This window comes from Ruditapes philippinarum, unplaced genomic scaffold (assembly GCF_026571515.1).
Source record: "Ruditapes philippinarum isolate M1 unplaced genomic scaffold, ASM2657151v2 ctg4983_1_1_1_1, whole genome shotgun sequence".
Taxonomy (NCBI): Eukaryota; Metazoa; Mollusca; class Bivalvia; order Venerida; family Veneridae; genus Ruditapes; species Ruditapes philippinarum.
In genome coordinates, this window is record NW_026860383.1 from 238603 (window position 1) to 254233 (window position 15631).

A 15631-nucleotide genomic window follows, 5' to 3' on the forward strand; every position below is an offset into this window, starting at 1 on the left:
CAAAATTCCCAGATTTCCCCGAACAACCCTCGTACAAAAAAACTTTTGATATATAAAAAACTATACAATTGTTAAAGTCAGTACATATACGTGAAATGAAATTTTTTGTTATCAGGTTTGATTTAATATACACGGAAACACCACTACTGTTACGTAAAGAGCCAAAAGATTTTAAACGTATGTTATCAAAACACGTATAACCATACAAAATATGTGCAAAGTATACTGTTATGGGACTGTTGCTTTGTCTTTGAGAAATATCACTTCCCTGACACTTATGTTATAGCAAATCCTTTTCAAATTTATACCTATTTGGTTGTGTTGACATCCTAAAATCTGCTACATTTTGCAATATTTCCCAAAGCTCAAATAAATTTTACCTTTTTTAAATGTTTAATATATGCAATTTCTATGAAAAAGTTGTAATCTTTTTGGCTTGTGAATTTACACATTTTTCGCAGGTACCTAACCAAAGATCTAAAATAATTGAAAAATTTCATTGAGCAAATTAATAAATAAATCTACTATAAAAACGAATTTTGCCATAAAAGAAGGTCTGATATACATTGTAAATTGTGTATATTAATGGCATTTAGTATCAAACATTACAACAAACTATGAAATAATTATGTTATGGATATTGTTTAATATATTAATTTATTAGAAACAGCATACGATATTACATTACAACATAAAGCAGATAATAAATTGTTCCTGATCAAATCGGTTTTTTCATCAAAGATACGTTCATACTTAACTTAAAATCCTAATATATGTTTTATAAGAATATCCATTTTGCTATCAATATTGTCATTATAATGCAAAATGAACCCAATGTATACCAGTCCACTTTAAGCAATGGATTTATCTGGGTATAAGTGTTTTTATTTTATTGGGAAACAATGATCAAAATTAAAAGGCTGATAGACCTAGGTAAATTGAGAATATAAGCTGTTATAAAAAGACCGTTGAAATTGGACTTTTTTGCATATAAGGCTACTTTCCTGATATCAAAATAATTATCGGTCAGTTGCTGAAGCATTTGTTATTTTAAGATTTAAATATTAATGCTGTAAATGTCTTTTCCTTTAGATACGAACGGCAAATATTCTGGTTTTGGTGATTCGGTCAATAAAAATTACATGTAATACATCAAATTAAGGTTATTCACACTATTCAACACATCTAACTTTATTTGCTCCATGATAAATGGACTTTATTTATGTAAAAAACGATAATTATTTATAATCTGCACGTATTATTCATGCGCAATGTTACACTACTTCTATTGTTTTGATTTACTAGATTTTGTACCAGAAACCACACTTTCAGTCTTTGCGTGCCTTGTTTAACAAACAGTTAACCTAATTTGTATGTTTGTCACTTTTTTCACCACTGTTGCTTTGTGACCTTGGAATCGTTGCATTCATCAATAAAAACTATGACAAGACTTACAATAAAGCGAAAAGAGAGAGAGAGAGACAGAGACAGATAGAGAGATAGGGAGAGAGACAGAGAGAGAACAAATGTACATTTTATAATAATCCAACATACGTTATATAGACCACTTTTAAGGGTACTCACACTGAATTAAAAACCACTGTTGGTCGTCTCGCGCATTTTAGCAATTAAGAACTTAGCAGAATTTGATTGATGCAATTGATGGGGTCGAGGGGTACATCAGGATATTCTGGCTGAATTTTGGCTCAGTAACCCGCTCTTCTTTGTTAAATATCAAGAGGTGATGTGCCTGTGGACAATATATTGCGTATTGCGCTCATAAACAAAGACATGACAACACGGCTAATCAATGACTTAATCAAGGATTTGGAGAAGATTGAAAATCAGTAGCTTTTTGAACCACAACAGCAAGTAGAAATCATCCGCTAAATAAGAATCCTCATCTAGAGGTTGACCGATCCCAAATGATGCTCTGACAGCTGAAATTGGAGCATGTTGTCTTAATTTTTTCTGACCTTTTTCGTTTCTTATTTGCATGTTATATCTATAATTAGGCGATGCTCGAATGAATTTAGTGGGAAATAAAAATTGCAAAATGTCCCGTCACTCTGTATCTCTAACAACTCTCCGTATGTCAATATGTGACACTACCTATAAGTATAAAAACCCTTAAGTACTGGGAGGTGTAAGATAGCAAAATGCATACGTATGTTAACGTTAATACACACCAACATTTTAAACAATAAAGACTCGGCAGATCGTAAATTGAAACTGATAACACATAGTGCAACTCTAAGTTATAGGTATATTATGTTTGTAACGTATGTAATTTAATGTGACAATGGCGCACTCCAATTATTTTGCATTTTGAGGTTAAATAAGGCTATTGTAAAAGTGTCTTGATCAGAATATTGTTTTTATCTGGAGTGTTTTTTACAAGGAAAGGATCTGACAATTCGCGTAATCATATCTAAAAAAACGCTTGATTTGAAGTTATTTCCTTCTGAAGTTGACCTGAATGATGAAACTTCACTCTGTTGGCAAGATAACTCTAGAAGAAAGAGTCCCTCCACAGCCTCTTATTTCTCATATATTTTTTTAAATCATGATTATCTCATGCAAAATTATCACCTCTTGTTATAATCTATAAATTTTAAATAACGGGCTTAATAATGTAATACATTATTAGATATCATTTTAACATTATGAACTGTTGTTTTAGAACCCATCGGAGCTTGTCTGTTTACCTTGTAGACTACCATTGCTATCTTTTATATGCAAACCACTTTTGTGTTTTATTTCCCAGATATTTTATATAAAAAATCTGTATTCGTAGTATTTAGAAAGCTTATATGTGTATTATATTGAAGAATATGTTATATATCAAGGTAAAGAAAGTGTTTTTAAGGCCAATGATCAATTTTTCCCGACTATTACGATCTTTCTTTCTTATCGATTTCAGTGAATAAACCGAGTGAAAGTGATAGGCTTGCGAACAATAAATTGGGAAATGGACTCATTGCCCTTGGAGTTGTCAATGCTATACTCTTTATAATCGTTATAATCGTTATAATCACTCTGACCTGCGGTAAGTTTTGTTCTTCAGCTATTTATCTTTTTAGATACAATGTAAAGTTAATGTCATATAATGTTGCCTGTTTTGGATTTGTCTCCTTTACTTAGAAAGGGGATATATTGCTAATGTCGGTCAGATTTCGGTCAGTTTGTCGGGCGACCAGTTCGTCTCTACTTAATAGATAGAGAACCAGATATCTGATGATCCCCCGTATTAGGTAAAAGTGTTACATTTTCTTATATCTTTGTAAAATAAGTTAACTTCAAGAGAAAATCATCTTTGAAGTTCATTACTTTATTGTAAATTTCAATAATGTGTTATTTGTTTATATGTCGACAATTTACCTTAGTCTAATGTTCAATCGAATATAATTAAGTTTTAATAAGACGTGATGTTCTATCCAAAGTTATATTCTTACAAAGCCAAGCTCAGCAAATAATCAGAGCAAAAAATACTAATATTTCAAAATCATTCGTCAGGGACAAGGTTAAATATGTAATTAAAAACAGCTTCATACATATTTTTGGAAATTGTAGAAATGTTCGTATTTTTGTATCTTAATTCTTAATTTCATTTAATTTAAATTGCAATTTACGTTAAAATGGTAATATGAATGAAATGAATGTATCTTCTATGAAAATTTAAACGAATTTCATCAAGTACAGTGCATTTGAATTTATTAATTAATTACCAATCTTCTAAGAATAAAAAGATAATAGAACGTCTATTTCGTTTGATTATTTCTATTTGTATTTCAAAAAATAATAAGACTTAGTAATTAGTACAAACGTTATACAAGGGAAAAATGTTTGGCAGAAAGCGCTCAAATGTTGATTAATATTGAATTGAGTAAAAATCGAATAGACTTCAAGTATGGAATAGTCCAAAATAAAAAATAACCGCAATTGACGTACAAAACGAACACAAAATGGTACATTGCAAATGCATTACTGTATCTTTGAAATAAAAATTAAAATAATGTGAATATGTCAAACTATCTATTTGCTTAAGCATATTTATATCCAAATAAATTTCTTGTTTACAGAGAAAACAAGGGCTTTTCTGATTAGAAAAAAAATACATATAAGTTTTGCTTGGTTCGGTATAATTATGTTCAATGATTTCAAAAAAGTAAACTGATATGATGAATTTTGTTGACCTTGAAACAAAACCACTTCATTGACCAGTCAAAGGCTTAATACCACAACCATGCCCTTCCCTTCAAAAGTACAGTTGTAAGAGTAGGACACATTACATCGATAGTTGTAAAAAGTGCCTTGGTTACTTATATATTATTCAAACTAAAATGACGAGCATGTTAATAACATAATAACTCTTATTCCAAAAGATGAAAAACTTTTACATAAATTTCATTCATAAGTAATAGTCCAAAAGTAATAGTTCTATGTCACACAAACCCAATTTTTAACATAATTTAAAAATCATGACTTTAAAAAAATTGTTATTCTAGTTTTAATTTGTATTTGCGTTTAACAAATATTTGCTGTTTTGCATAATTTATGTTTTTAAAATATTAACTAATTTTGAAAAAAATAAAACATTGAAAATAGAATCGATACGCATTAGAAACAGTTTTTGATGTAAATATTACGACCACCATTATCTCAGAAATCATTCTAAAGCACATAGACTGGTTTCACATAAAACACTGTGCAATATGAAATACGGTTTTCTGTAATGCCCTACTTAAGTAGAGGGTGGTACGTTGTGATTTGTCCTTGTCTGTTTCGCTGTCCAACCCTGAATACTGATGCAAAGATGATAATAAGGGAAATCGTGTTCAATGAAGGTTTATCGGATAAAAACAATATTTTTTGAATGATTATCTAAAAGCAATTTCAAGCCGCCTACTAAGCTCAATATGCTGAATGTTTAAAAATCATTAGGGGTTGCTGATTCTATACTTACGCTAGACAACATTTCTATGTGACAATAAATCTCGGGTACTTAGTATATCTTTCATTTGTGTCTCACCTCTAATTCTTAAATCATTGTGCGATAAGTAGTCGGTCACTTGCATATTATATGGTAGTTACTGGTTAGTTCTCAAAGAAAGCTGGTTAAGTTGACTGAATGCGTTTTAATTATATTTGCATATTAGCGGTATAGCCAGAACAACACATGAACATACCCGAAAAGAATTTTATTAAAGAAAAATAGTAATAATAAAAAAATTGTTCAAACAGAATTTCAATAATGTTATGTCCCCTATGTTAAGGTGAGCGGGGTCCTAGTAGTTATGATGCCTGCCTCTCAACCCAAAGATCATGGGTTCGAGCCCTACTCGGGTCACGACCATGTTTCTTCATATGACACCAGTACCGGTGGGTTCCAGGAAGCGGACTCGAAAGTGATTAATGTAAGTTGCAAGAACTTGTTCCGCAATCGAGCTTAAATAAATGTGTTTATTCCGTTTGTGTCAGTTATTCGAAATACTTATTTGAGTATATATAAACCATTTTGTTAGTATAATAATTTAAAATAGTTTTTATCTTTATAAAGAAGGAAAAGAATCTACCCAAAATTGGTGTGGCAAAAAAAAGATACCGGAAGCTTTTAGATACAAAAAGAAATGCGTAGCTAAAATATATAGTTCTCCTCCACCTTTTGTCATAGCACACAGGCATTAGTTCTGTTATCATATTAGTTGTTTTCTAAATTATAAATACAACTCCGTAGTATTTATACTAAAGGGTAACTGCATTTTCTTCGTGCATTTACACCAGTCCTGCAATATTTAAACCTGTGTCAGCAGAACAGACAAGAATTCGAAATGTTGGTATTTTGTCTTCTTAAATCCTTATGTGTACTCCAATATTTTAGAAAATGTTGATTATCTTAATAACACATGTTTTGTAATCAACAAATTATCCATGATAAATTCATATCGTTTAAGTTTTCACACTACTTCAATGATGATTAAAAAATAGTACAAGCGATGATCTGTCAGTCAAACATTTAATGAACTGAAGGCTAAGGACCCTTCAATTTTTAAAGCTCATTTTGAGATCTCTATTATGCTATGAGGTCCGAATTATTGTGTATATTACATGCTTTTCAGTGGTTTATAGAAACATATCAGTGAAATATAAAATTGATAATTTCACTGTTTTGAATTTAAGCCCCTTACGTTGTTTCAGTGAAATACCAGTGTGCACAATATTGGAAACCAACTTAATGACGAGACGTCGTAAATGACGTCGCGTTGTATTGTAATTTGGCGCGCTTTTCATTTAGCATTATGCTAAATATCTTTTTAAACGTTTCTTTGCATATAATAAAAAGAAAATTGTTTAGTTATGTGTAAGATCAAAATATTTTTCACCTCGTGAACACCAACAGTTCATATTTTACTTGTAGCTGCGCCACTGGTGAAATATACCTTTTGGTGCTCACTCGGTGAAATATATCCCGATTTTACACTGAACTAATCAAATATTCTCTTTCTTATTCTTATATTTTCGGCACTTTCCTAGAATAAAAAGATCGTTATCATATTGTTTTTAATCACACAATTTGTAAAGAGCTTGTAAAATGCATAAACAGCTTAGATTTATTGCAGTTTTGTAAATTTAACTTTGCGGTTTCACGCCGCTAATTTTAGCTGTCCGATAAAAACAAAATAGTGCTAACTATATTTTTAATGCTCGATCGCTTGCGTCATCATGGATATGGCACTTTTTCAAGTAAAGAAGAAACATATTTATGTTCATGTGTTATTGTATCAGTACAAGTAAGGCCATATATGGGTAAATGTTTAGCTTGACATTCGATTTATCTAGTCCGAACTGATCCAATATTGATCAAGAACATTTAGTTGTTGGTTAGCCCAAACGAAATTTGAAACAGAATAATAATTTGATAATAAAATAATAAACTTGTAAATAACAACCAGCTTGCATTTTTTCACCTTTGACATAATATCAAAATCAATTTTTGCTCTTGAAAATGTGAATGCAAATATGATCTTCTATTAAAAATAAAACAAGACTGAACAAAAATGCATTTTATAAGAATATAATGAACAGTTAAAAAAGAGTGCGCTTAAGTCAAAGCACAAACAGAAAAAAACTTTTTATTTCATTTTTCAGTTCGACAAAAACTAACAAATATTAAACTAGAGGACACAAAAATGCATTTAGAATGGACAGATTGTCTTAATTGTTGTTGTTGTTGTCAAAGGATTTTTGGATATAGCATCGTTCGTAAGCCGGTAAGTTTATTCTGTTCCGCCGCAAATGTGGTACGGATATGACAATAGTCTCCTTCTGTCCGTGTCATTCCGTATCTCCCTCCCATAACTCTATCAAGAACCATTCTTTTACTCATCATTTTTTTCGTTCAGTTCCCTCTTTTTTGTCCAGAGAATAGCTTAAAAATTAGCATTTGACTTACTTATATCTTATAAAAAAGTTAATAGATGTCAAATTCACTTTATTTCTAGTTTTTAATCAATCGGAACATCCTCGGCTTTTATCTATAATAACCCCGGAGTTAATACTGATTGAATGTAGTCCTACCACATGGTTTCATATGTAAACAGAAATAGAGAGTGTAATCTTCCATAATGTAAAAGAATGCTTGTATTTGAGTCTGTATCAATACAATTATTATTGAAAATATGTCTGACAACCATTTTTATTTAAACTTGCCTTTAAATGATCAATGTTAAACAAATCTGACTTAATGTCAACACGTTAGCATTTTAAACGTTCGTTTTCTACAGCCATAATAAAACTATATAAATAATTTATTGTTTGCTTTTGTATCTTATAATTCATATGTTTTATTTGGACTTGTAAGTGATATACTGGGAAAACACTTGTCAACTAATTCCAGCATTAATTAACTATTTGTTTACATGTTAAGTTTCATAGCGTATGTTAGACCGAAATGCCGTATCCGTTCTGTGTATTCATACTTTTCTTTTGGCGGTCCTTATCCGAAGACTTATGACCGAAAAGTTGCGATTGGTTTCTAATCTGTCTCCCTTTGCTAAATCTGACCATCTGCATTAAAAGTCTTAGGCAAGACAACTTATTTTCCCTAAATCTTAACAAATAAACAGGCGGAGCCATTAAATCATCATTTTCGTACTTTTTAACGACAGCATTTTTTTCGAAAACACCTTAAAGATAGACTTAAAAATGTAAATATGAATAGAAGAAGTGCTCAGTGTTTTACCTGAAGAGCAATTTAAAGCAAGATTGTTTTGAAGAAAAATGCCAAGCTTTTGCTACAATCGTGTTGGCGTTGATGATGCTCATCCCGTTGCCATCCGAACATGTCTGGTATGTTCTTATTTCTTAATTGATTGCTTTCAAAAATAGATACAACAAATCTTTGGACAAGACCAATTGAAGCAGACTGAACTTGACAATCACGCCTTAATGATTTTACCTTCAATACCAAATATATTTTAAATGGGATTGAGTTATGCTCAAACTTGCTCGTTAGTTTGTTATTTATGAGTAGATTGACTTCATACCGAGACACAGCTATATGTAAGACAATATCATTAAGATAATTAAAATGGCATTATAACTATCAAAGTGTAAATAGTCGCTGAACAGATGATGATAAAAATAGCATTACATTTTGCCAAAATTATGATATTTTTTAGATGTTTACTATTAAATAAATTATCGATAGTCCATGTTACAAACGGAAATATCGTTCAATATGTAACGGTGATGGGTCAGACTTTTTGTAATTGAGGTTTTTTGTTATTTTTTTATTATTATTTTATCAAAAAACTTGCCATTATAACATTATGGTCAGTTACCCTTAAACTAAGAATATTTTGGAAGACTCTTCTACTTTTTTATCTTAAATATCCCCCGCCGAAAAGGCGGCCGGGGATATAGAAATAGTCTCTGTCTGTCCTCCGTCCTTCCGTCCGTTCGCACTCACAGGAGAGTAATTATGTGGCTAGAGGAACAATAGGTAACTGTTCTCTCTCTTTGATGTCATTCATTCCGTAATGCTTTTATGTGGCTATTTTCTTTTGTGTGGCTAAAAAGAACAATAGAGAGAACAATAGAGTAGCCACATAATTACTCTCCTGTTAGAACTTCCGTCCTTCCGTCCGACATTTTTGTCCGGAGCATATCTCAAAAGTATTTGAGGTATCAACTTGAAACTTCATAGGTGGATAGACCTCATTGAGAAGTAGTGCAGTGCACAAGAATGATAACTCTACCCTGCAAATATTTTAGTTATTGTCCTTTGTTATTTTTCAAAATTATGTTTTGTCCAGAGCATAACTCAAAAAGCTTTTGAGATATCAACATGAAACTTCATAGGTGCATAGATCTCACTCAGGAGGTGTGCAGTGCATAAGAATGATAACTCTACCTTTCATAATTGTTTAGTTATTGCCCTTTGTTATTTTTCATACTTAATTTTTCACCTGAGTGGAGCATAACACAAAAGTGTTTGAGATGTCAACATGAAATGTCATAGGTGGATAGATCTTATTGAGGAGGAATGCTGTGCGCTCAAATGATAACTTTTCCCTATATAAGTTTTTTTTTGAGTTATTGCACTTTGTTCTTTTTTATACTATTTTGTCTGGAGCTTATCTCAAAAAGTATTTGTGGTATCAACTTGAAACTTCATATGTGGATAGATTTTTTTCAGAGGGGTGCGGCACACAAGAATGATAACCTACCCTGCATTATTTTTCAGTTACTGCCCTTTGTTATTTTCAGCCACCGGTATTCACATTGGTTTCAAATCTGTAATCACTTCAGCCATTAGTTTTCATTACCAAAATACCTCTTAAAATTGAATTATTCTGCTCTACTACAAATACATTCTTCCAATGAGCAAACCAATTTGGCGGGGGGGGGGGGTGGCCATGTTGACATGGCTCTTGTTTGATTTACGAATTTAGCTCAACTTGACAGCGAAACAATGAACATAATGCAAAACTGACCTTGACTCATAAATGACACTGACCTTATAGATGTCAAATGATTAAATTTAGCTCGAGTTTGGCTTATAACGGCTATAACTTTGTTCGCTATGTTTTACAGTTATTGGGTTTTTTTGTTTTTGTTTTATTTTGTTTTGGGTTTTTTTAGTTTTATTTGTTTGTTTGTTGTTTTTTGGGGGCTATAAATGGCTACTTTTTAAATTTATGCATATATTATTGTCCTCATACTTTGACACTTTAAAGGTGAAACTTAGCTTTGATCTTAATTTGAAAACACTTTTTTGCTATAATTTTTATCTTACAAGCTATGATATATTTCTATATGATATTAATGCTAATGAATAATATATGATTGGTGTGTATATTTTCATTTAAATTTTTTTTATTGAAACAAGCAAGAAGTGTCTGTATTGTATAAAGCAAATACATTGTAAGAATGACTATTTTCAATTCGGTTTATTTTTCAAGAGGACTGTAACCTTTCTTTATTATGAGTAATATTGGTCCTGTTTTAAATCTTGCAGAAACATGGGCAAGAGACGGATATAAATAAAGAAAATGTCACAAAGGAAAAACAGTGCACACTGGAAACGCTCGATCCTATGGCTATTTATGAGATATGTTTATCCAGGAAGTTCTGGTGTTTCAGGAGTTTTGCACAACGAAGATCTGTAATTACTCGAAAACTTGGTACGCTATGATTGTTAGCACATCATAATATAAGTATTTCTATTACATAAATCTCTAAAACGAACTTTTACAAACATAGAGTACAAAATATGTTTTTAAAGAAGAAATAAGTATTGATTTCATTAAAATTATCGTTTCAAAAAGACATTTTATATACAGCTGGAAATAAGATAAGCACACCCCGTAAATTTAAAATTGGTTGTCATGAAATGACGACTTAATTGAGCTAAGAATTGTTAAGAACTGAGACAGGTATTATTATGTTTACTGAGCCTATATCTTTTAAATATCAATTCTAATAGTGCATGACTATCATCTTCCGATTTTTGGAAATCAACAGTTTGATATGGTTAAAGAGTTTCTGTATATCGAGTTGTGTGCCTTTTATAAAAAAAAATTGATACTCTGATTTGTTATTTGATTATCATTGATAGTTCAACACAATCATTACAATCACTATTGATACTAGCTTACCTTGCCTTGAAGATATTGAAACATTATATAAATATTGCATTTTATTTCATTCCGACAAGGTATGCTGAATGATCAAGGAAATGTTGCAAAGTCAACAAGTATTGATGTATGGTGGACTAAACCTGATTGCATTACTAACCCGCAAATGAAATACAAAGTCACATGCAATGAGGAGGTAAAACTTTATTTATACCATTATACCACCTCATTGGTTCGTTTTTTATTTATTTTTTCAACGATGAAATCCTTTGCTAGGTACAATAAAATACAAAGTAAACAGTTTGTTTACGTTTGGACTTATTTATTTTGTTCCACACAATAACTTACTAAGTAATAACGTTTGAAAATAACAAAACTACAAATAAAGTTCACGATGCTGAAAATTTATTTATGCATATGGAAATATGAAAAATAACACACTTAAAAGCGAACTTATCCGATACACTCAGTTATAATGTTCAATAAGTGCCAAATATATTGCATGATCTTGATGTGTTCACTTGATATACATGTATATGATTTTCAGATATTTTTGCATATTAAATCAGTATTTATAAATGTAAGTGCCTACTGAGATGTTAGGTGTTCACTTACCGAAATTCGACATGTTCATTTAGGAACATATACGTTTTACAGTGTTCCATTTTTGAAGATTAATAACCGCATTGATTATGCTCTTAATTGTAATTTTGTAATTGTGATTAAAAAAGTCAATGTTTTTTCTTCTTCAATATTTCTATAATTTTAATGAAATATATTTGAGTAAGTTAAAATTGCTGAAGGTTTTAATCGTTCAATTTTTGAACGCTCTTGAATGTGGTTGACACATCTAGCGTATGATTAACGTATGTCTAACGCTTAACTAGTGTGTGTCTAACGAACGGGAAGCGTGTAACTGCGACCATATAAGATACGTCGGAAACCCATAAGCCAATGCAAACGTGCAACTAGCGCGGGACGAACTACTTGTCAACGCCTGTTTAGCTTTGTGAACGTGTGACTAACGCGACAATAACGACAGAATAGCGTCTTGATGGCGTGTTATTTTTACGGCTAAACGGGTACAGAACGCTTGGAATTTCATATTGAATTAAATTGTTCTTGTGAGTTTTAAAAGTCAGCATCATGACACCAAGACAAAAATATTGGGGTGAGGGCTCCTACTAGCTACATTTTGTATTTCCAAATCCTTGACGTCTTTATATTCATGATTGAAACAAAACTGTCGTCTTTGTCGGGGTCTTCTCTTTTGATGAATTCCCTCGATATGGTCAGATATGTTTAAGTTCAGTACATCTACTTGGTGCTTGGCTATAGCAAACATATATAGTCTACTGAATGAACATTGCCTTTTACATATGCATAGACGTTCGTGAAACGATCGAATGACGCTCAAATGACGCTCAACGGACGCCAGAAAGACATTTGTTTACCTTTAGTCACACGTTTTGTGCGCCTGAAGACCGTTCAGCAGTCGTTGAAAGGCCGCGAATGAGTCGCCAGTTAGTCGTTCCTTGCAAAGCAAACGATTATTAACAACCAAAGGCGAATGAGTAACAACTGACTAACGATAGCCGAACGTGTGCAACGCTCGGCGAAAAGTAGTAAAACGTTCAATTTTCAATTTTAAATATTCTTTAGCGTTTGAGATTTAAACGTTGAAGAACGCTGATCTGAGTGAGAACTTTTTTGCATGTTCAATACTTTTTTGCGCTGATTCCCGAGGATTACAGAACATTTTTGTTTCAGGTTACGGAAGAAAACACGGGCAAAACCAAAAGTACGATAAAAGGTCGCATGCCTAAGAAAACGTATAAAATTGAAGTATTTGCCATAGACGATGGAACAAACAGTCTTCTGTTTGCAGAGAACATAACAACGACGCCTTGTAAGAAATCATTCCGTTTTTTGTTTTGCGTTAATATTTTAGCAACTCTAAAATATGATTCATCGTACTAAATTCACAAACAAAATATAATGTTTCCATTTTCCTGGTTTATAAACGCTTACTACGGACAGACTAATAGAGCTTTTGAAAAGCAAATTGAGACACCAGCTGGTAAATGTTCTAATTGTTTTTCATTATCATTTATTTTTATCTACAGTTTCTATATTTCATATAACTGGAAATTAAATCAATTTACATATACATTTAAACTTAAATAAATGTTTATTTTATTCCAAAAGTACAAGTGTGCCTAGGAGATTTTTGTTATAAGCCAGGACAGTCATGTGTAGAATGCAACATAACATGGACAGTTAAAGACTTTGATATACAAGAGCACTTAAACGAATCAGACAATTTTTATTTTATTGTTAAATGGTGTATAGTAGGTATATTTTTTGTAATCCCTAAGCTTTTTAATTTTGTAAAAATAAGATGATAGTTATTTAAGAAAATTGCAATGTAAAATGAATAAGATATGTAACTCGTATTGGATATATACGTTATATGTAAGTTTGATTTATTCAGAGATAAATGTCTTTACTAACATTATTGACACATAAAATTAGCGATTCTTCGTTCAGTTTCTTTCTTGTTCTGTTAAAACAATAACTATATAACAGCTGTGCAAAAACAAATATTGACACTGATGTGAAATTATTCTTCAGGAGGGACAAGAGGTCGATAAAAGAGAGAAGATCAGAGCTTCAAGATATACTATACCGAAACTATATCCAAAGCATTCCTACACTGTATATGTTTACCCTGTTTACCACTCGGTTACATTTGAACGTGCCATGATTGAACTCGCAACACCATGTACGTACTTCATGTTTATGAATTATTAGCACTTAACATCTGCTGATTTTTTAATCGTATGACTTTTATCGTTAAATATTTTTTTTTAATTTCATTTAAATCAAAATACTTGAAATTCAAATTAGTATAATATTAGTTATAAATAGTTTGACAAGTGATATGGTCTTTTATTAACGGCTGTTTGGAAATATTACCAAAGCCGCTAGGTCACATAACCTGTCAGGAATATTTATAACGGATTTATAATACAGCAATTTCCTATATCAAAATCGTTAAGTATGTACAGTGACATTTATTTCATATTACTGTTAGAATTGTTTAGGGAGTAACTCATAATAAAATCATTAGCGTTTTATTGTGTCATCCAATAGAAAACTTGTGTACAATTCTACTGACAAATATGATTCAATTATTGTATGCTTATGATGTATGGACTTCGCTAATGTATGTTCATCGAAGCCGAATGCCGAGGTGAATTAAACATAAGGGAGGTGTAAAGATATACGCTAATAGCTTCATGCGCTAACTGTTATTATATAATCAAAAAAAAGATGCGTGTTGTAAATTTTCAAATTTCTGAGCGCAGAAGCTGCTGTTTTATTCCTGCTTTCAGCATTTGTATCCCTTTATTAAGCCTGTTACAAATGTTCTTATATACTAGTTTGATGACTTAGTGTCGAATTAAGGGCCACATACTTTAGACCGCTTCACGACCAATCAAAAAATATGTTTTAATGATATCTTCAATAGACTGTTTTGAAAACGTTGTGCATTCACAACCTGGACATCATTCAGTGAACGAAACGTGCATTTTGCACTAAAATATATAATAATATTTATACGTTTTCAGATTTCATTATTTAAGTAAATGCAAATTAAGCAATCATAATAACGTTGTTATAAATACATAAACAAGAAAACTTGTAACAGAGTTACCAACGTCCCCCGCCCCGGGGAATTTTTATATGAAGCAAAAATTGTGCTATTTCAAAAGATTGAGGTATGGATCTCAGGACATTCAGTACAAAACTATGATTAATGCTTGATCTGCAAATGCAACAAGACATTTATTAAAGAAATAAAATGAAACACGGAATTTAAAAATCTATCATGTTATACTTTGACCTCTAAGTGTGTCCTTAAACTTGGAGGTAGGGGTGCAGGTGTTGTACATGGCATATCGTCTTATTATTGTATCTATTTGTGCCAAGTATTTTCAAAATCCCTTGAACTATGAAGAAGTTATAGATCGGACAAAAAATATACCCTGTAACAGACTATATTAATCTTTGACCTCTAAGTGTGCCCTTGGAGGTAGGGACCCATGTTTTGCGCCTGACATATATTCTGATTATTGTGATTATTTGTGCAAAGTATTTTTAAAATCCCCTGATCTATTAAAAAGTAATGGACTGGACACAAAATAAACATGTAAATCTTTTACAGCTTAGTGTGACTTTGACCTTAGAGGTAGGGACACAGTGTTAGGCATGACATATCATCTTATCACTGTGACTATTTGTGCCAAGTACATGTATTATTAAAATCCCTTGATCTATGAAGAAGTAATGGACGGGACGCAAAATATACTATATAACAGACTCTGTTAACCTTTGACCTCTAAGTGTGACGTTGACCTTGGAGGTAGGGATGCAGGTGTTGTACTTGACATATCGTCTTATTATTGTGATTATTTCTGCCTAGT

General features: G+C 31.6%; 1 protein-coding gene across 1 annotated transcript; it reads left to right on the forward strand.

The window, feature by feature from the left end:
• Nucleotides 1-2056: 2056 nt before the first annotated feature.
• On the forward strand, nt 2057-13926 carry LOC132759853 (uncharacterized; the record flags this gene model as incomplete). Its single annotated transcript, XM_060751713.1, has 8 exons — nt 2057-2090; nt 2924-3049; nt 7150-7271; nt 10523-10688; nt 11222-11337; nt 12912-13050; nt 13350-13492; nt 13776-13926. Coding segments are annotated over exons 1-8 (997 nt in total), but the record flags the coding sequence as incomplete, so codon positions are not given.
• Between the last annotated feature and the right edge of the window lie 1705 nt (nt 13927-15631).